The 22982-nt window shown below is 42.2% G+C and overlaps 1 protein-coding gene across 3 annotated transcripts in view; it reads right to left on the minus strand.

The window, feature by feature from the left end:
- Nucleotides 1-18927: 18927 nt before the first annotated feature.
- AP1G2 (adaptor related protein complex 1 subunit gamma 2) overlaps nucleotides 18928-22982 on the minus strand; it is a 28435-nt gene continuing 24380 nt past the window's right edge. For all 3 annotated transcript variants that reach the window (XM_033925321.1, XM_033925319.1, XM_033925320.1), the window contains exons 21-22: nucleotides 19843-19941; nucleotides 18928-19287 (exon numbers count right to left, since the gene is read on the minus strand). In XM_033925321.1, coding sequence (XP_033781212.1) covers nucleotides 19186-19287; nucleotides 19843-19941 — 201 coding nt within the window. In that variant the 3' untranslated portion in view covers nucleotides 18928-19185. The remainder of the gene's footprint in view (nucleotides 19288-19842; nucleotides 19942-22982) is intronic.

Here is a 22982-nt window from a genome sequence, read left to right on the forward strand (position 1 = left end):
TGGGCTTAGTTGAAGATGCTGAGCCCGAGAGCCTCAAAGGCGGAGTCTCACCAGTAGATCATCAGGGCTCTACTGAACCACCAGCCGAGGGAAGCACTGTGGTAACCCTCGATATTGTCTGGAAGGCAAGTCAAAACCTGATGGATTTGGTCTTCAAATCGACCCAAGAGACAACATTACTCGTGAATAAGGTGGATAATTTTTCTAAGTCTTTGGAAGCGAATAAACAAGAAACTCTGGCTCATTTTGAACAAGTAGACAAGGATGTTACAGGTTTAAAGGATTTAACCTCTGCTATAATCAAGAATAATATTACTATTTATCAAAAACTTGAAAGAATTGAAAATTTTAATCGACGGCTAAATTTGAGATTTCTTAATTTCCCTAGAATGACTGAGATGACACCGGTTGATTTACTTAGAAAATATTTGGTGGAAATTTTGGATTTTTCCCCTACGAATATACCTCCTTTAAATAAGGTGTATTACCTACCATATTCCTCATAAAAATGAAATACTGGCTACTCTCTCTCAGGAAAAGAATAATTATGGTCAACTTAAGGAAAATGAGATTTGATTCAGGACTTGTCAGCTATATTAGAAAAATCATCGATGGAGGTTACAGAGAGAAATACACTTCTAATCTCATTTGTTTTTGAGAATGACCTAAATTTGGTCATGAAACGTTTTTTGTTTTTTTTTAATCACAGTCTTTTTTGGGGGACAAAAGATTTGGATGTATCCAGATGTCACAAAGATCACTCAGGATAAAAGAAAAATGTTTCTAGTTATGCGGGAGGAGGTTAGATCTTTGGGGGCCTCATTTCTTTTAATTTACCCTTGCAAATGTTTAGTGAAATATTTGAAGGCCTTTATAGACTTGAAAAAGATCACGAAGGGTGTAGAACCAGCTAAAGTATGATGTTAAAATAATTGTTCAACAGTTCTCAGTTATTAGCCTTTTCCTTTATTATATTTCTTCTCTTTTTTTCTCTCTTGACTTATTATACGCCCCATATTCTTAATATGTGGTCTAAGGAGGATCAGATAAATACTTTGTATATTCATTGATGGAAAGTTTCCTGGATTTAAGTTGTATCCGTGTTTCTGTTTCAAGAGTGAATCTTGTAAATGTATTGGTAAAATGTAAAAATAAAGAATTTAAAAACAGAAGCAACCAAACGTAAACTTCACCGGTGCCTCCATTGGCAGCCAATGAAGTACTTGATAGGAGGGTGCTACGTGATCTTATTGCTTCAACCCAAAGATCAGCCTGACCACCGCATTTTGTGCTATTCGCAATCGTTGCATATTCTTCTGGGAAATTGCCAAATAGGCAATATTGAAGTAATCAAGCTGGCTTAGTATAAGAGACTGTACCAAAACTCTAAATGATGGGTGGGTATAGTATGTTTTGGTTGGCTCACCATGACCTATAAGGGAGTTGTGGTGAGATGTTTATGTGGTATCACACTAACGTCTGAAAAGATGGTGCATGGGTTCATAAAGGAATCTCCCACAGGAAAAGTACAATTCCATAGATTGGAGCATAGGTTAGATCTTTGGGGGCCTCATTTCTTTTATATATATAGGGTGGTTGAGGATCTCAGAAATCAGCTTGGACTTAAGTGAATAAATCTCTAAGCCAAGACTTAGAAGGTTCCAAGTTTCTTATCATTCATCCTCAAAACCTCCCCCTCCTTCTTTTAAAACGCTATAATTATAAACTCAATTCTTTATTGTTTCTTTCTTAAAAATACTTCAATAGTGGATCTTCATTTCTCATATTCTATATAAATCCACCCAGTAATGAAATAACTTATCTTGAATAGATGCAAATAATCAAAAGCCCAACGGGACCCGTTTTGCCCTTTATATAGGCTTTCTCAAGGGTTCAATACTAACGCTGCATCTATTTCTAGCTGCATCACTCTCGATAAAAGCTGGGGGCTCAACGGCTACCGTATTTTTAAACGTAGGTATTTAAATCATATCTCCCCTCTGCCGCCTTTCCTCCAAAGTATACAGACTGAGATCTTAAAGACTATCCCCATACGCCTCATGATCAAGACCACACACCATTTTAGCAGCTTTCCTCTGGACCAACTCCAGCCTTTTTATAGCTTTTTGAAGGTGTGGCCTCCAGAATTGTACACAATATTCTAAATGAGGTCTCACCAGAGTTTTATATGTCACCATCTTGGGACTCTATAGTGTGGCTGGGATGATCCTAAGTTTATACTAAATGCACCACTTAGGAGGTGACCCATATACATTGCCTGTGGGCATGTAATCAGGTTTAAGGTTTTTGGGAAGCCTTGTGGACACATTTAGAACATATGATGGCGGAAAAGGTGCCCAGAACAATGCCTGATAAGTCTCTTAGATAATGTGGATGATATTAAGGAAAGTAGAGCATGAACTTTTTCTCTGCAAGGCTTGCTTAATTATGAATATTCGTTGGATATCTTTAGATTCTCCAGATGTCTCTTTATGGAGGATCCAAATCCATGATTTATTGTGCATGTTGGGATCTATTTCTGAATTCTTTAACAATGTGTTTGTTACAGAAACAGGTTACTTTGAAGTTATATTTTGTGAAAAAGCAAGACCTGTTTTGTGGCCAATGGGTAACAATTTTTCTGACGTCTCTAAATAGACTCAGCTCAAAAGGAGGCAGTTCGTACTGCTTAAGCCAAAGGCCATGGCAGTCGGTGCGAACTTCTTTTTAAAATTCTCATGCAAGTGCCTTATTTCGTATGCAAGTGACAAATATGTGAATATATAAATAGATTAAAATTTCCTAGACTGTGAACTGGCGACCAGTATAATGTGGACTAGATCATCGATGATGTTTATTTCTCCTTATTTACTTTAAGTGTACAGTATTTGTATATGCTGAAGTTCTGTTGATATTCATGAATATTTGTTATTTAATTGTAACAAATAAGATAAGAATTTTTTTTTAAAAACAATGCATTTGTGTAGTTCACTTGTTAATTCACTTTTGGTGATTAATGTTTTGGGTGGGGAAGAAATGGGGTGTGGGATATCATTTGATTAGCTTGATGATAATTTTATCTTTGGAAGGAAAATTAATATTATTATTTCTATGGTGTATTTCAAATGGCCCTTAAGTTGATTTCCTGTTCAATGTTGTTGGCCGCATATTTTTCAATACAGATACTTTTCATGAAAAATAAATTGGACAAATGGTTGAAAAGCTAGGGGGGGGGGGACAGGCATCAATCCAGACACATTCCCCATATAAAGCCAGGCTGAAAACTGGGGTCATCAGTTATAACATGGAGAGATGGTGAGAACCTATGTCTGTTCAGTCCCTTATTTCCTCTGCCTTTAACATCTCCTATCATTCCTCTCTCTTTCAATTCATCCCTCTATTTTTTGGCGTCTCTCTGTCTTTCCCTGGAACATGAAGTTGAGCCTTGCTTCTTCTCCCAGCCTGGCAAGCTGCCCTGTAGGAATGTTAATCAGGACTCAGAATTTAATTAATTCAGCAGCTAATTAATGAAGAGAAGCAGAAAAGAGGGGGAGGAGGAGGGGGCTGCATGGCGTTGCAAGGAGAGCGGCAGGCATCACAGATGGTGCCTGGTTTGGCTGGCATGGTGCCACTCTCACTCCCTCCAGTTTCATAACGGAGAGGGGGAGGAGGGTAGAGGGGCAGGGGGAGGTGGAGGGCAAGGGGAGGCTGGCAGGCAGGCAGAGGATTGGCATTCACCAGTCTGCGGTGTCTTTCCTTATGCAAGGAAGGGAAAGGGAGAATGAGAGAGAGATGGATAAAGAGTGGCGAAGGGAGAGAAACAGAAGCGAAACAGACAGATGGTAAGAGACAGAAATGGAGACGACCAAAATGACAGAGGAGACAGACTGAAGGACGATGAAAATATACAGCAACTCCAGTCAAAATGTCTCACATCCCTCCACCCCAAAATAGAACAAGGATAAATGATTCCGTGAAGCAAAATTAATCTTAAGCAAATGAGGAAACAATTCGTGAGGACTCAGGAGGCTTCCTGCAACATCTAATTTCTCAAAGCACATCTTATGGGAATTTTATTTTGGGGGGTGCATGGGGGTGCCGTTTGCATGCTCTCCATTGCTGCCAGAAATGACTGCAGGAGGAGGAAAAGATGAGGCACTGCTGGATTCTCTTTGGAGTGCTCCACCCATCATGGATCTCTGATCCCCTACTTCTGGAAAGGGTCTTCAGTTGGGGAGGGTAATGGGCAGCTGTGGAAGGTCACGAATGCTGATTCTTGGCCCTGGTGAGATCCATTGGATGGGATCCCTTGAGCTGCAGGGATCCTCCCCACCAAGAAGGTCTTTGAGAAAGTAAGAGTTGGAGAATCGCCTGCAGGGTTGCTTAGGAGTGATCTTCATCAGCTCTGGAAATCTAAGGCTGGGCTGCAGGTAGTGAAGGGGGTCTAAGGGGAAAGAGGGGAGGGAGGCAGAGGTGGAGAATCAAGTCATGGAGAAGATAAACTCTGAAGAGGAGGAGATGAGGAAAGAGCTTGCAGAAAGTTTAGATAAGCAAAGATATACAAAGGATGATGGAAGAAGAGTTAAGGTAGAGAGACGGTAGCTACAAGTCATACAGAGGAGAACAATTTCCCCCAGTAGAAAATATTTTGTCTTGTGTTAATTGTAGAAATTAATTTCCAATTTTCTCAGTGAATGTGTGCATAACAAGGGCCTGGGACATAGTTGTGTTCCATTACTGCAGCACTGTGTGTGTGTGTGTGTGTGTGTGTACAAGTGTGTATATTTCTGTGTGAGAATTCGGGATAGAGTTGTGTGTGTGTGAGTCTTTCTGACACAAGGTTGCATCACATTGTTACAGTAGTGTGTAAGTGTGAGGGGATCTCTTGAGTAGGGTAGTAAGTGTTGGATCTGCTTCTGTGACACCATCTTTATAGATATTGGGGAGGGGGAAGGGATTCTCAGTAAGACAGAATGTGTGTTTGTGTATGAGGGGGGCTGTCTTTCAGACAACACTATATCTTGTTACTGGGAATTTCAGGTAAGTGGGGGGGAGATAAGAGAGTGAAGACTCTCTGAGGCATGGTTGGATTGTATTTCTACTCTAGTGTGTCTATGTGGGACAGTGACGGGAGGCTTTTTTTCTGAGATTGTGTTGGGTGTTGTTGCTGGGTGTGTTCCTTGGCACCCACAGGTGTGTGCTGATATTATCTGTGCTCATTCCTGGTATCAGGGTGAACTCAGGAGATATTTAAGAGAAGGCTTTCTACCACAGAAGGATAAATTAGATTCTTCAGAGCCAGCGGGAGAGTTTGTACATCCAGCTGAACCAGAGACAAGAAGATTATTGGGGTGGTAACATGGAGCTTACAGCAAATAAAAGATTACTGAACTGAATGCCCTCAGTTAGGCTAGCTTTTTTGATTGTTTCTTATATTATTCTCATTAATGGAATGTTGCAACTATTTTGTTTTTTGCCAGATACTTGTGACCTGGATTGGCCACCACGAAGAGGGATACTGGGCTAGATGGACCAATTATCTGACCCAGTACAGCTATTCTTATAAATATATTTGCATTAGATTTACTAAGGATCTGAACTGTGGGGGTAAAAAGAAGGGTAGGAGAGGGCAAGGGAGAAAATGAAATTTTTGATATAAGGAAAAGAATGGAGAAGGAAGTGCAATGGGGGGGGGGTAGAATTGACAGAGGAAGGAATGGCAAATGAGAAGTGTGGCAAAAAAGGGGGGGGGGGAGAGAAAAGCAGCAGATGAGAGAAGGAAGAGTGACAGACGAGAGAAGCTGAGAAGTGGCAGGGAAAAATGGGGGATAAGGAACTCATCATTAGATTGTCAGGCCATTTGACGTTCCACCGTAAAGGTTCTAATAACTTTGATCAAGGTTTGGGTTTTGCACCACAGAATGGTTACAAGATTTAAGAACTAGGAGCAGACCGCAAATAAAGATTCCCCAGATTCAGCCTCACTCTCCGCTGCAGCATCACAGACACTTCGTGATTCTAGTTTTACGTCTCACATCCGCACCACAGAGGATTCTTTGTACCAGACCTTATCTCTCAATTCCCCAACAATGAGAATCCTCTGTGCCTGTCCCAGGCTTTACCCCTCACTCTCCTACCATTGAACTATCTATAAAGATTGCTTACTGCCCTACGCCAAAGAGACCCCCCCCCCCTTCACACTTACAAACTGCTATAACAATGCAATACAGGCCAGCTTCAGAAAGCTCCCTTTAGGGACATAATAACCTGTTTTACACGGCTGTTTATGCATCTCCCAGAATCTTTCTGAACATAGCCAATATTTTATTCCCCAGGAGAATTTTCAAAGGTACAGAGAAGGATAACCAAAATGATAAAAGGGATGGAATGACTCCCCTATGAGGAAAGGTTAAAGAGGTTAGCACTCTTTAGCTTGGAGAAGAGAGAGCTGAGGGAAAATACGACAGAGGTCTATAAAATCATGAGTGGGATACAGAAAAATTGTTTACTCTTTCAAAATGTAGAAAGACTAAGATGCATGTCAAGAACTTGCTAAGTAATGCATTTAAAAGAAATGGGAGAAAACAGTGGTGTTTTTTCTCCTCCTCAATGCATAATTAAGCTCTGGAACCGATTGCAGGAGGATGTGGTTGTTGTTAGGTGCCATCGACACATGCTCGAATCCTAGCGACTTGATGAATTGCGGATCTAAAAAGAAATCGGTTTTGTGCTAGTCTGGAAAGGTCCTCCAGTGTCCTCCCCATGGTTGTTTTCAACGTGCCCAGCCATCTGATTGCAGGTTGGCCTCTTCGCCTGGTTCCTTCGATCTTCCCAAACATGATGTCCTTCTCCAGTGATCTCTCTCTTCTGATGGTGTGACCAAAATAAGACAGTCGTAACTTCATCATTTGGGCTTCGAGTGACATAGCCGGAATCGATTTGTTAGTTCTTCTGGCGGTCCACGGTACACCTAAAATCCTTCTCCAACACCAAAGCTCAAACGAGTCAATCTTCTTTCTGTCTTGTTTCCGTAGTGTCCAGCTTTCGCATCCTTAACTCCAAGGATGTTAATGTAGCTGGGTTAAAAAAAACCCTGGAATCTTGCTAGTTTTTGGAATCCTGCCAGGCAGTTGTGACCTGGATACGCCACTGTTGGAAAACAGGATACCGTACTGGGCTTGATGGATCTTTGGTCTGACCCAGTAGACCACATTTATATTCTCCAGGATTTTACCTAGATGAGTAAGGCGTTAACTGACACATCCCTATGGAGAAAACTGCAAACCCGGTTTCACTGTGGACAATAAGAGACTCCCAGGGATGGGAGGAAGGGCAGGTAAGGGAAAATAGGTGCAAGAGTTTTGGCCCCTAGTACACCTTCTCCCACATATTGGCCTCAAGCAAAGCCCATAACTCACAGGCCTACTTGGTTGGATATTTAGAGAGAAATTTCAAAGGAAATTCAGCCTCTCCAAGCTTTTTAGGTGCTTGTGAAGTATCCAGCTCCCTGAAATCTGCCCTCCTCCTTAGGAAATCACACACAATCCTTCCTCCTTTCTTTACCACAGTTTCTTACAAAAGCTTTTTCATTCCTTAAGCTGTAGGCCATTCAATCCTTGGGCTGAAATTTTACTTTTAAAATTGTTGTAGGAAACTGACTCATAGGCTTATGGCAATTCATGCTCCTCCCCCCCTCCTCTATTCTACCAGAAATTTTAATTTCTCTCCAGGAAGAAATTTTCCCATGTGGCACCTCTATGGAAAATCTTCAGAAATCAAAGCCTAAAACAAGGCCTAGCACTGATCCATGAAAGACAGTGACAAAACAGAGCCAGTACATGATGAGACCCTCTCATCCCTAATACCACCAACACACCCTCTCACACAAGAGTTTCAGCGAGGGGACACAAACCTAACCCATACATACTTAAGAACATAGGAAAAGTGAACAAGCCCACTATCCCTTTTCCAACAGACACAAATCAGGTCAAAAACTACCAGCAAAATCTCCTTGCTTGATAAGCAGTGCCCTTCTCAAGACTAAACAGCTAATACTGGCTTACGGACTTTTCCTCCAGGAACGTATTCTAAACGTGTTTTGCAACTGCCTTGACCTTGTTTTGAATGTCTCAGTGCTTTTTGAAAAGGTTAAACCGCTCCATCCCACTCATAAATCTGATAAACTTCTAGCAATTCCCCATTCTGTAATTTTTTTTCTCCAAGCTGAAAAACCCTAACCACTTTAGACGTTCCTCATGGCAAAGACGCTTTATTTCTCTGCAGCGTTTCTAGTTTTTCTCTCTTTTTTGAAATGGGATGAACAGAACTGCACACAGTATTAAAGGTGAGATTGCATTTTGGATCAGAACAGAGGTATTATATCATTCTCCATCCTTTTCCAAATAATTCATCAAGCTGAAGATTTTAGCGTATTGTCTACAGTAACTCTAGAACCTTTATCTTGGATTGTGTCCCCTAATATGGAATCTAGCATCATGGATCTCCCCCCCCCAAAAAAAAAAAATATGCATGTATCTTCATCAATGGGGCACATTCCTGCTGCACAGAGACACCTCCCAATATCTCCTCACAGACATATATGCACACATATTCACACAGTGAACCTCAGAGTTTATTCTCTCCCCCCTCCCTATATATATATATATAACACTTCATTTATTTATTTCAGGCAGATGAAACATTTTATCCAAGTAGGGGGCTCCAATCCCAGCACATCTGCATAGCCCTGTCAGGTTTGTTCCGAGTGAACATGTGATCGGCCACTGCTTGAGAAAGAAACACAGCCCCGTGTCTGATGCCCACAGTAGTAGTGGGGGATGGAGATGGAATTAGTTTGGTCATATTATTTATAATAAAGAGCCCTCCTTCCCTGCAGAGACCAGATCAGCCCTCACAGCCAATTTCCCTCTGTGTTCCTGTCTATTTCCACCGCTCTCTGTCCTTCTGTCTCTCCCTCTGTGTTTGCCCATCCCTGTATGTTACTGTTTGTCTGTCCATCTGCCTGTCCTGTGATTCTGTCTTTCTCCTCTAGTCCCTGTCTGTCTGTCCATTTCTGTCTCCTTGATTCCAGTTTCTCTCCAGCTGTCTTGCCCCATCGGGGAAATAATTTGTAAAATGGAAATATTTGAGCAGAGAGAGCAGGAGGAAAGAGAGGGAGGGAGAGATTGCTAGAGACAGGAGGGAGGGAGGGGGCCGATAGGCTGGGGTTGGGGGGGATGGAATATATTGTAGCACTGCAGTCACAAAATTAATTTGAGAATTTGAAGCATGGTGCGGAGAGATGTGGTTGGAATATCAATGATTGCCGGGGGGGGGGGGGAGTTTGGAAGTAAGGAGAGAGAGCGCCATCGCATGGGAGAAAACAAAGAGACCCTTCCTCACATCAACAAAGGGGAGAATGGAAGAGAATGGGTAACAGTAATCCACATAGAAAGAGACAGACATAGAAAGAGAGAATGTGAGGTGCTTATATACACACAGGGCAAGAGTGTCACATGAGAAAGAGATGATGAGAGACACAACAAAAGAGATAGACATAAAAAGACATAGGAAGAAAGGGGAAGAGACAGAGACACAAAGAAAGACAAACACAGAAAGAAAGAGAGAATGTTTTTTTTAAAAAACCCAGGTATTAAAGGCAGAGTATCCTGGCAATGTATGGGTCTAGTTTTGGAGGGGGAGGGGGGCCTCTGTTATACTAATGGATGATCAGACCAGGAATCTCAAAAAAGAACTAGCATCTGCTCCCCTGTCTTCTCTCTCTCTCTCAGTCTAATGAGCTTTATTACCTCCAGTAATGACATCCTTGACCCCTTGTTTTCTGGAATCTGTGACTGACAGAGGATGGGCCAGGGACTGAGAAAAGCAGCACTCCAGATTCTCCATGTGCACATGCGTGTCACAGGCTGATTATGCACCTGTGTTCTATGGGAGGAATCCTATGCAAGGTAGCTGCGCCCAAAACGCACATGCCTATCTCATGCTGGTCACACAAATGCTCCATCTGGGACAACTGGAATGGGAAGGGTCACGTGGGCACCTAGGGGACCCAGGGGAAAGGGATGTGTCAAGAGCAAAGAGTGGGGTGCAGAGGCAGGAGAAATAGATATGTTTGCATATAAATGCCATGATTACCCATTCACCCCACATCTGGCTTTGCCCCACTGCATGTAGGGACTTGTAGTTCTAATTTATTTCCTTAAGACTATCTCAAGTACCACTCCCTGCAAGCAATGGAACTGGATCAGCCTAATTATGTGGCTCAGGGTGAGGTGGTGATCATAACCAAACTGTGGAGTGGGTATGTAAGCAAGCAGAAAGCATGAGGACTTGCAGAAAAAGGCCATGTCTGAAGCACAGATGTGTCGGTGTGCAGGCAGGGCAGGCACAAGGAGGGGATACAACCCTACCTTGGATCTCCCTGCCACAGAACCCTCCTCAAATTTCTACTATGGCCCTGGTATGGCTGTGTGTAGAGGAGTTTGTGATATGACCAAAGTCCACAGAGCGTTCACACGCATACACACACACTGCCCTCTGCTGCTCATACCAGGCTACAATACTATGGATAATTCATCCCTCCCCATTTTCAGCTTTTGTTCGTTTTTGGTCCTTTCCTTTCTCCTCCATAGGAGGATGAACTTTGTGCTAAATGAAGGAAGTTCTTTTGCTTATGTCCTAAATGTCTTTCCCTCGTCTGGGTATCTCCTATTCTATTTTATTACTGGTACTTTTATTCCACAGTTATCTCTGAGGTTCAACACAGATTACAAAAGTTAGGAAATCCTTTATCTGAGGAGAATTCCAAAATTTTGCATAACAAACCAATGTGCACAAAATAATAAAAATCACTATTTAGCTATCGGCATTGACAAACAAGTAAGTTTTCAATCTTATTCTGAACAAGGAATAAGAATTAATTTGTCTGATTTGTAATGACAGATGATTTCAAACAGACACTGCTTGATAAGTAAACATAAGCTTAAGAAAATGTTTTTTTGACAGACATTGCTCCCTGATAGATAAGTAAGTTTCAAATGATTAATACTTCGAGTAGTAAGAAAAGATCTGGAAATATTCAAACTGTGTACTAGTTTCTCAGAGGTTAAAAGCGTATAAGGATTTGAAAACAAAGCTTGCTACCTTGAATGTTATCCTTGTTCTAATTGACAACCAGTGTAGCCTTGCCAGCGGAGAGGCTCTCAAATCTTCCCACTTGGAAGATAAGTCTGGCCACAGTGTTCTGCAGCAACTGAAACCTTCTTAGTTGTTTATTTGCTAACCCACAATATATTTATTATTTATTTATTTAAAAATGTATATACCGCATAATAACTATGCGGTTTACAAAATTACATACAAATTAACTTAGGCTCCATGAACAAATGATAACTGATCATATTTCAACAAAACAAATACAGAAAGACGTGGCATTTTCAACATTTTCTTTAAATTCATCCTCCCAGCCCAAAATCGCAAAATACCAGGCAGCGCATTCCAGAGCTTACTTAGCGCCTGCCACAGACAGGTCTTAAGTATGGAAGCAAGTCAGCTTCAGCAATCCCCGTAAAACTGAGAAGTCAACATTGAAATGTATTGCTTTAATTGAAAAATATTTTTTTTCATCAATTTAAAGTTAAGCGCAGAACTGATTGTGACACCCAGTATTTTATATTTTTCTTCAATTTTCAAAGTCTCACCTGACATAATATTAAATCCAAAGTTGGAAGAAGAGTGAACTGACAAAACCATAATGCCTTTGTTTAAATGCTTGGGGGCATGTATTGATTTTTTTACCCATCTGGGAGGAGAACAACTGAGAAGAGAAAGGGAAGAAGTGGTGAAGACTGGACAGAATTTCCCCTGCAGAGATAAAACTTTCATTATGCAAAGCCTGTCTGTTTAAGAGCTATTTCCATAGCTTTGGTGGCTTGATTATTGGTGAAAGAGTACCAGCTGTTGTATGAAGAGGGATATGTGGTAATGATACTGTAGGAATCAAGGATTTCATGGCTAATTTGATTGCTTTATGTTCATTACTGGCTTTAAAGAATATGTAAGTATGAGAGTTGTGAACCACTTTGAACTTTGGAAACAGCAGGGTACAAGATTTTAAAATAAATACATAATTAGGGGATAGAAAAGTTCTCACGCAGTGATAAAAGTGTAACCTAAAAAGAATATACAGAATAAAGCTGCATTATTTCTGTAGGCCCAGTGGTTTCTATTACATTACATTAGTGATTTCTATTCCACCATTACCTTGCGGTTCAAGGCGGATTACAAAAGGAGTTTTCTGGCCATTTCCAGAGGAATTGAAGAGTAGAGCAGGTTGCTTCAGAGTTGGGATGAGTCTTGCAATGTTACTTTGTCTTCAAGGATTTCTTGAATGGCATGGTTTTTATTTATTTTCTATATGCATTCATACAACTAGGGCAACCTATGTAAAACCATATGCAGACACATGTGTTTCTATAGGTGCAAATGCTTGGTCCACAGCTGCATTCAGATTCATTTATTCAGGGAACTAAGAAGGGGGCTGAAGGATGATTTATAGATCTGTCCGTGGTGCTGAAGGCAAGAAGTCAGAAGTCTTTTGGGAGACAATGAAACATGGCCTACTGGACATATAAAGGCACTCTTACCTTCCTCTCAGGACTTCTTCATACAGAGCTGTATTGTATCCCTGTGTGCACAAGAAAGAAAGGTTATACACAAAACACAGAAGATACCAACTGCAGCAACATTTCATCTCTATCACTGAAGGACTCTCAGGATGGACACAGGCCACAGAGCCTGTCACTTCATGGACTGGAGGGCACAGAGATACAGAGCCTATCCCCTCTAGGGCTGGAGGACTCAAGGGATGGACACGGGGATACAGAATCTGTTACTTCTAGGTCTGGAGGGCTCAAGATAGAGAATGACACAGGGATGGGGGCAAATTTGCCCCTATCCCCATGAGTTCTGTCCCTGTCCCATCCCTGTAAGCTCTGCCCAAGGCTTGAACATTTAAAAATCATAAATGTTTGAGGCTTGTGCAGATGAGGACAGAGCTTGCCGGGATGGGGCAGGGACAGGAAAAGAACTCATGGGGACAGGACAGGGATGGAGACAGATCCCACAGGAATGGGGACAAATTTGTCCCCGTGTCATTCTCTAGCTCAGGGGATGGACACAGGGATACGTTAGACAGATTGTGAGCCCACCAGGACAAAGAGGGGAAATGCTTGAAGTGCCTGTATGTCAACCGCTTTGAGTGTGGTTGTAAAAATACAAAAAGGCAGCATACAAGTCCCAATCCATTTCCCTTACAGAGCCTATCATCTCTAGCACTGAAGGGCTCAGCATAGACACAAGGATACAGTCTGTCACCTATAGGACTAGAGGGCGCAGGGGATGGACATAGGGATAAAAATATTGTTACCTGTAAGACTGGAGGGTTTAGGGGATGGATACTGGAATGCAGAACCTATCACCTCTGAGGGATAATGAGATGGACATAAGGGTTCAGAGCCTGTTCCCTCTAGGAATGGAGAGCTCAGTGGATGGACAGGGACAGAGCCCTCGACTCAATAAATCAGATGCAGCAATGGACCTTTGTCCTTTTGATGGGGCAGTGTCTCAGTTTCTGCAATATAGACATTCATAAGGAAGGTGCTATTCAGAGTTTTAGCTATCATCCTCTCTAGCCTGCAATTGATGATACATTGCCACAGATTCTCATTGCTCTGCTCGTCTCTCCCTACTAAGGACCCACCATAAACTATTTATAAAAAGGAACCATATGAGGCAGATTCAGGGCAGAGAGAGAGAGAGAGAGAGAGAGAGAAATACATGTTCTCCTGTGCTGAGAAAAATTCAGAGAGATGCACATTTTCCAAAGAGCAGAAAGAAAAAAAATCAAAGACTTTAATAACAAACAATGAGCAGAAAAACTTTGGGGTCCTTTTACAAAGGCGCTTTAGCTGTTTTAGCGCGTGCTAAATATTAGGGCACGCTAAACACTAACGCATCCATTATAGTCTAATATTTAGCGTGTGCTAAAATGGCTAGTGCATCTTACTAAAAGGACCCCTATTTCTAAATCGTCTGGACCAGATGGTACTGAAAGAACTCAGACATGAAGTTTCCAATCTGCTGTTAGTGATCTCTAACCTATCGCTAATTATCCAATTTACTACCGCTATCTCAGAAGTCACCCCCAAAGCAACAGAAGTACTCAATCGGATGGAGCAATGGATGACTGATTTCAAATTGAAGCTAAACTCAGAGAAAACAAAATTTTTTATAGCATCGCCACACCTACTTGATACTAAAACGTCAGTGTGCATCAATAACCTTAGTTATCCCATTCAACCCACGATGAAGGTATTGGGAGTAACACTGGACCAGAGTCTGACCATGAAAGACCAGGTAGACTCCATGATTAGAAAGATCTTTCTCACCCTGAAGATTGGAAGGTGGCCAATGTTACTCCAATTTTTTAAAGGGTTCCAGGGGAGATCCAGGAAATTACAGACCGCTAAGCCTGACTTCAGTCCGGGCAAAATGGTGGAAACAATTATAAAAAATAAATTTGTGGAACATGTAGACAAACATGATTTAATGAGGCAGAGTTAGCTTGGGTTCAGCCGAGGGAGATCTTGCCTCAACAATTTGCTTGACTTCTTTGAAGGTTGAATAAACATATGGATAAAGGTGAGCCAGTTGATGTAGTGGATCTAGATTTTCTTGACAAAATTCCTCATGAGAGGCTCCGGAGAAAATTAGAGAGTCACGGGATAGGAGGCAATGTTCAGTTGTGGAGAAGGAATTGGTTATTGGACAAAATAATAATAATAATAATAACAGTTTATATACCGCAGGACCGTGAAGTTCTATGCGGTTTACAATGATTAAAGGTGTTACAGATTGAGTGGAATAAACAAAGTTCAGAGTTAGTGAATAACAGTTCTAGAGATCATTTGTTGAGGACTAAGATTGTATAGGTCAGTTACCTAAGTACTTCAGGAACAGATGTGTTTTTAGGCATTTCCTGAATTCCCTATAAGTTGTGGGCACGAGCAGTTGTTCCAGATCTTTAGACCATAATGCTGCTTGATGTGAGAAAAGATGTTGGTGATGACTTTTAAATTTACAACCTCTAACCGGTGGAGAGACAAAGTTCAGTTGTGAGCTTCTCCTATGTCTGTTGGTTGTGAAGGAGAAAATGTCTGTTATATATTTAGGGGCTAAGCCGTAGAGTACCTTGAAGCAAAAACAAACTTGAATTTCACACGTGCCTCCATCGGCAGCCAGTGCAGAAGTTGATAGGAAGATGTAACATGATCAAACTTCTGCAGTCCACAAAGTAGCCTAACGCTGCATTTTGTACCAGTTGCAATTGCCGCATATTCTTCTGGGAGAGTGCCAAGTAGGCGATGTTACAATAGTCAAGTTGACTCAGAATAAGGGATTGTACCAGAATTCTAAATGATGAGACATCAAAATAAGCTTTGATGGACCGAAACTTCAGAGGGTGAGAAAGATCTTTCTAATCATGGAGTCTACCTGGTCTTTCATGGTCAGACTCTGGTCCAGTGTTACTCCCAATACCTTCATCATGGGTTGAATGGGATAACTAAGGTTATTGATGCACACTGACGTTTTAGTATCAAGTAGGTGTGGCGATGCTATAAAAAATTTTGTTTTCTCTGAGTTTAGCTTCAATTTGAAATCAGTCATCCATTGCTCCATCCGATTTAGTACTTCTGTTGCTTTGGGGGTGACTTCTGAGACAGAGGTAGTAAATGGGATAATTATTGTAAAGTCATCAGTGTAGCTGAATAGTTTAATCCCCATCTGGGACAGTTGCGCACCCAATGAGGACATGTAAACATTGAAGAGCAGAGGGGATAGTGGTAACCCCTGTGGTACGCCAGATAGATTGCTCCATGTATCAGAGTGATCATAATTAAAACGGACTTGGTAGGTGCGGGATATAAGGAAACCTCGAAACCAGTTTAATACCTCTCCTCTGATTCCAATTGCATCTAGGCAGAGGGTAGGGTTAAATGGTAACTTTTCTTAATGGAGGAGGGTAAATAGTGGAGTGCCACAGGGATCTATTCTGGGACTTGTGCTATTTAACTTATTTATAAATGATCTGGAAACTGGAACAACGAGTGAGGTCATTAAATTTGCAGATAACACTAAACTATTCAAAGTTGTCAAAACACATGCAGATTGTGAAAAATTGCAGGCAGACCTTAGGAAATTGGAAGACTGGGCATCCAAATGGCAGATGAAATTTAATGTGAATAAATGCAAAGTGAAGCACATTGGGAAAAATAACCAAATTCATAGTTACCATATGCTAGGGTCCATCTTGGAGGTCAGCACCCAAGAAAAAATCTGGGTGTCATTATAGACAAAACATTTAAACCTTCTGCCCAATGTGTGGTGGCAGCTAAAAAAGCAAACAAGATGCTAGAAATTATTAGAAAAGGGATGTTAAACAAGACCAAGAATGTTATAATGCCTCTGTATCACTCCATGGTGCTACCTCACTTTGAGTACTGTGCTCAATTCTGTTGCCTTATCTCAAAATCAATATATAGCGGAACTGAAAAAGGTTCAAAGAAGAGCAACCAAGATGATAAAGGGGATGGAGCTCCTCTCATATGAGGAAAGACTAAAAAGGTTAGGTCTCTTCAGCTGAGGGGAGATATGATTGATGTCTATAAAATCCTGAGTGGTGTAAAATGGGTAGAAGTGGATAGATTTTTTACTCCATCAAAAATTACAAAGACTAGGGGAGACTCGATGAAGTTACAGGGAGATACTTTTAGAACCAATAGGAGGATATTCTTTTTCACTCAGAATAGTTAAGCTCTAGAACTCATTGCCAGAGGATGTGGTAAGAGCGGTTAACGTAGCTAGTTTTAAAAAAGGTTTGGACAAGTTCCTGGAGGAAACGTCCATAGTCTGCTATTGAAACAGACATGGGGGAAGCCACTGTTTGCCCTGGATCGGCAGCATGGAATGTTGCTACTCTTTGGGTTTTTGCCAGGTACTTGTGACCTGGATTGGCCACCGTGAAGATGGGATACTGGGCTAGATGGACCATTGGTCTAACCCTGTAAGGCTATTATGTTCTTATGGGGAAAGATGAGAAACAGCAGCTGGTGCAGCAAAAAAATCTGTGGGATCCTATCTCTAGGCCAGAACTAGAATCTGAGCAGAGGCAGTCCAGACTAGTACCAGAACCTGGGAATTGCTTAGAAACATAGAAAAGGGCCAAGGCCCATCAAGTCTGCCCACTCTATTGACCCACCCACCCTCCTAACTACCCTGTGAGAGATCACACTCTGATGTCCCATTCCCTCTTAGAGATCTAACATGAGTATCCCATCTGTTCTTAAAATCTGGCACGCTACTGGCCTCGATAACCTGTGCTGGAAGCTCATTCCAATTGCCAACCACTCTTTTGGTGAAGAAGTACTTCCTGGTATCGCCATGAAACTTCCCGCCCTTTATTTTTAGCGGGTGCCCTCTTGTGACCGAAGGTCCTCTCAGAAAGAAAATATCATCTTCTACCTCAATACGACCAGTGATATACTTAAACGTCTCAATCATGTCTCCCCTCTCCCTACGTTCTTCGAGAGAGTATAGCCGCAATTTGTTTAGCCTTTCTTCGTACGATAGATCTTTGAGTCCCGAGACCATCCAGGTGGCCATTCGCTGTACCGACTCAACTTTCAGCACATCCTTACGGTAATGTGGCCTCCAGAATTGTACGCAGTACTCCAGATGAGGCCTCACCACGGTTCTGTACAATGGCATTATGACATTGGGCTTCCGACTAACAAAGCTTCTCCAGATACAACCCAGCATTTTGCCTGGCCTTGGATGAAGCCTTCTCCTTTCTATATTTTGTAATTTTCCCCCTTTCCAACTTTTTTTTTAAAGGCGCTCTTTAGGAGTAAGTGAAGGTCTTACAGGGAGGTCACATATGTTCACCTCTGGCCTACTATCAGTTCAAAACCAAGCAAATAGATTTGACAGAGAGTCATTCAGCAGAGGTTAACAGGATAGTTTAAAACTCTGACAGTGTATATGCAACTGAGACATCACTGTGTCATCAGTAACTGTGACCGAGATGGAAAAGAGGTGAAACTGCTGTTGGCACGTGTGCCACTGAACTGGGGAGAAAGTCCAGCCAATGGACATTAGAAAGGGAGAAGGAAGCAGGCAGGTTTTGGCAACATTGTGGCTTTGTGCAGTGTCTGTTTTCTCCCATGCAATGGCACTTCCATGCTTTGGGTGCTGAGGATGCACGAGAGGGTCTCTAGTGACTAGTGATTACTCCTGGGTAGTACCTGAGGTCCTTGCACTATTCTGCTAGAGGTCAGGTTGGGGTTGGGAGAGTTGAAGAGACTGGAATGTGCTTCAACTTCATGCTCTACCCACTCTCTATAACCACATACACTGAAAGTCCTATTTTGAATACAAATTAAATAATAATGTAGAAAATCTGCAGACAAGAACCAAAAATAAAATTACAATATGAAAGAAAACTCACACTTTCTTTAACCAAAGTTTTTTTCTCACTATCATCTCATTCATTTTCCAGAAAATTTGCATTTGTAAAGAACGCCGTGGCTGATTTTTGTGTGCAGGCAGTAGGGCAGACTTACAGTTGTTGCATTACTGTGGAAGACAAACAAACCATCAGGCCCAGGATATTTCCTGATTATTATAAAAAGGGTTAGTTGTCAGCTGCTGAAAAGAGCCCGGAGGGAGCTGGGCTCTGTCAGTGTAGTGCCCTCCAGGCAGGGGCACCTCAGCAGCACCCTCAAATCTCTGTATTCTGTCCTTTCTCCTACCTTCAGCGTAGAAAAAAATATTTTATATTACATCAGAGAAACTTCAAAGTCTTTTATTAAGCAAGAAATATATCATAAAATAACTTAGTATAAAAACCACCAAATTCATTCTTCCTCTGTCAGCCCCTGCAGGCTTCAAAGAGGGACAGTTGAGGGGCGGCAGTATCCAGAGAAGATAAGGAAGTAGGATTTAGGGGTTCTAGGGATGGCAGGAATAGGAGAAGAGTGGAAAAAGGCAAATTCCTGGGGATGGATGTTGCATATTTCCAGATGACCTCTTTCTGTCCCTCCTCTTTTACTGCCAGGTAACTGGAGGGAAGCTGTTGACCTCACAGACCTCCTGCATAGCGCTCCCAAAATGAGAGTATGTGAGCCGTAGCCTCATCTTCAGAGGGACCTGGACAAATGAGAGAGAGAAAGGTGATCAGAATGAGTCAGTAACACAACATTACATAAGAATAGCCTTACTGGGCCAGACCAATGGTCCATCTAGCCCACTAGCCTGTTCTCACAGTGGCCAATCCAGGTCACTAGTACCTGACAAAACCCCCAAAGAGTAGCAAGATTCTGTAACCCCAAATAGTAGGAACATTCCATGGAGAATCCCCAAAGAGTAGCAAGATTCCAGACTCCCCAGAGTAGCAACATTTCACACTACTGATCCAGGGCAAGCAGTGGCTTTCCCCATGTCTTTCTCAATAACAGACTTTTCCTCCAGGAACTTGTCCCAACCTTTCTTAAAACCAGCTACATTAACTGCTCTTATTACAACCTCTGGCAACGCGTTTCTGAGCTTAACTATTCTCTCATTGTATATTACCTCCCTACTGCCTCTTTCACCCACATGTGCCACTCTGCTCCATTCCCCCACCATCTTTCCTTGCCCCTGCTTCTTCCCACTCCTCCACCTTTGCCCCCTTGTTACTGCCCTCATGCTATGCATGTCTCATACCTTCTGAGGGTTTAAGACCTGGATGAGCTGTGTCACAGCAGAGCTGTTCAGTGCCGGCACCATGTTCCCACTGGGAGCCTGCAGCTGGAGCTGGAGCGTCTACAAGAGGACAAAGGGCATCTCAGGGAGTAGAAGGAGACAGAATCAGCTAAGGCATTTGATGGCCTCCAGTGAAACTACAATTTAAATTATTTGATAGCACCACTCAATCAGTCCTCTCATATGGGAGCTTGGTCTGGGAGGAGAGTGTGGCGCAATGGTGAGAATTAGAGCCCCACCACCCTGAAGTTGTGGGTTCAATCCCATGCTGCTCCCTGTGACCCTGGGCAAGTCACTTAATCCTCCACTGTCCCAGGTACATTAGATAGATTGTGAGCCCACAGGGAAAATGCTTGAAATACCTGTATATAAACTGTTTTAGGTGTGGCTGTAAAACTACAAAAAGGCAGTATACAAGACCCAATCCCTTTTCCTGATGTCATAATGTCTCATTCCACCAATAAAAGCCAACCTCATCAATGATGTCACAATAGCTTGATTGTCCTAAACTTGACTCACTTTTTCTACATTTTGATTTCTAGAGTGGTGCAGTGGTTAGAGCTACAGCCTCAGCACCCTAAGGTTGTGGGTTCAAACACTGTGCTGCTCCTTGTGACCCTGGGCAAGTCACTTAATCCCTCCATTGCCCCAGGTTCATTAGATTGTGAGCCCGCCGTGACAGAAAGGGAAAATGCTTGAAGTACCTGTATATAAATCGTTTTGAGTGTGTTTGTACAACTACAAAAAGGTGGTATACAAGTCCCAGTCCCAGTCCCCATAATATAACACTGCAGAGGAGAATCTCAATAGAAATCTTTTGTGTGCAAAGAAACTCTTCCAACAGCAGCAGTAGAACAGAATTCAGACATTTCCAATTGAACTTCTGTATCATCTTACAAGCCACTGGAATCGACTGCCCCCACAGACTCCTCAACTTTAGGAAAGCAATAAATACACACCACCTAACTCCCATGACTGATGGATTGCAAAGAATTGAATACTGGTAGGTAGGTACTAGAGCAGGGGTAGGGAACTCCGGTCCTCGAGAGCTGTATTCCAGTTGGGTTTTCAGGATTTCCCCAATGAATATGCATGAGATCTATTTGCATGCACTGCTTTCAATGCATATTCATTGGGGAACTCCTGAAAAACTGACTGGAATACGGCTCTCGAGGACCGGAGTTCTCTACCCCTGTACTAGACCATCGGTATGTATTGTGTTAGGATAAAAACTTGTATTGAAAAACCTCGTAGTGTAACTATGGCAAATTGTAACCTGTTAACTGTATATTATGTATGTTTAACCTGTAACCCGGGACAGAAAGCGAATTAAATATATATAATATATTTATACATATATAAAATGACCGAGATCAGGAATTCTGCTACTGTATAGTGTCTCCCTTATTCTGTCCTTGTTATGCATTTGTGACCAAGGTGAGAGATTCCGCTAGGATAGGGGTCTGTTACAGTCCAGCTTGTTCTTATTTTCCCCAATGGAGCAGTGGTAATGGGGGGATGGGACTTAATAGCCCACTCTTTCTGTGTGGTTACAGTCAAAATGGTTTACATATTCTAGATAGGTTCTTATTTTCTACTTGGGATAATGAAGTGTTAGGTGACTTGCCCAGGATCAGAAGGAGATGCAGTGGGAATCAAACTCACAACCACAGGGTGCTGAGGCAGCTGCTCTAACCAGTGTTGCCTTTACTTAGTGCTGTTATGGTATGGCAGATTGGCTACATAGGTGCCACGAATGATTTTTGTGGGGTTTTGTGTGGCATCAAGAAGAACCTGGCAATGGAGGGAGACTGTGCTGCTGTTACTGATGTGACACTAGAATTTGAATATTTGGAGTTTTTTTTCGTGTATTATGAATAGGCTTCTATGGCTCACTGCTGGGACAGTGCTAGAAATAACTGAGCAGGCTGGATGCCACCATCTACTGTTAGAAACAGGGCTTAGTGATGGACTCTTTAATCTGTTTTACCAGGAAGGGGGTTAGGAATTATGCTGAAACCATACCCTGCAAGGAGTGCATTCATGTATCATTTCTATAGCACTACTAGACATACGCAGCGCAGTACAACAAAACACAGAAGAGACAGTCCCTGCTCAAAAGAACTTACAATCTAGTCAAAATAGACAAACTGGGCAACAAGGTGCATCCATACACAGTGCTCAGGTGGGCAAATTACAAAGGGAATGAGAAGACAGATATTGGTGCTTAGCAGGTGGATTGGAGTTTGGAATTGAAAAAAGATTCAAAGAAGTGGGCTTTGAGTCTGGATTTGAAAATTGCCAGAGACAGAGCCTGATGTATCGAGTCAGGCAGTTTGTTCCATGCATACGGTGTAGCAAAATAGAGGAGACGGATTCTGGAGTTGGCTGTAGAGGAGAAGGGTACAGATAAGAGAGACATCCGATGAGCAGAGTGCCCTGGGGAGAGAGGAGAGATATTGAGGAGCTGCGGAGCAAATACACTTGTAGGTCAGTAAGAGGAGTTTTAACTGTATGTGAAAAAGGAGAGGGAGCCAATTAAGTGACTTGAGGAGAGGGGTAATGTGGGCTTAGTGACATCGATGGAATATGAGGCATGCAGGAGAGTTCTGAACAGATTGAAGGGGAGAGAGAGGTTTAGCAGAAGGCCAGTGAGAAGCAGGTTGCAGTAGTCTAGGCGAGAGGTAATGAGGGTCTTAGCAGTGAGCCCAGAAAGGAAGGTCTGATTTTAGTGATATTGTAGAGAAAGAAACAACAGGTTTTGGCAGTCTGTGAAGAGAAGGAGAAAGATAAAGTCAAAGATTATGCCAAGGTTGCGAGTCGACGAGAGAGGCAGGATGAAGATCTTGTTCACAGAAATAGAGAACGAGGGAAGAGGAGAGACAGGTTTAAGTGGAAAGATAAAGAGCTCAGTCTTGGCAATGTTTAATTTTAGATGAAGGTAAGATATCTAGGTAGTGATGTCAGATAAGTAGGTTGAAACCTGGGACTGAATATCTGTCGATATTTTAGGTGTAGAGAGATAGATCTGTGAGACATTGGCATAGAGGTGGTACCGAAAGCCAAGGGAGAAGATTAGAGCAGAAAGGGAAGAAGTGTAG

This window comes from Geotrypetes seraphini, chromosome 16 (assembly GCF_902459505.1).
Source record: "Geotrypetes seraphini chromosome 16, aGeoSer1.1, whole genome shotgun sequence".
Classification (NCBI taxonomy): domain Eukaryota; kingdom Metazoa; phylum Chordata; class Amphibia; order Gymnophiona; family Dermophiidae; genus Geotrypetes; species Geotrypetes seraphini.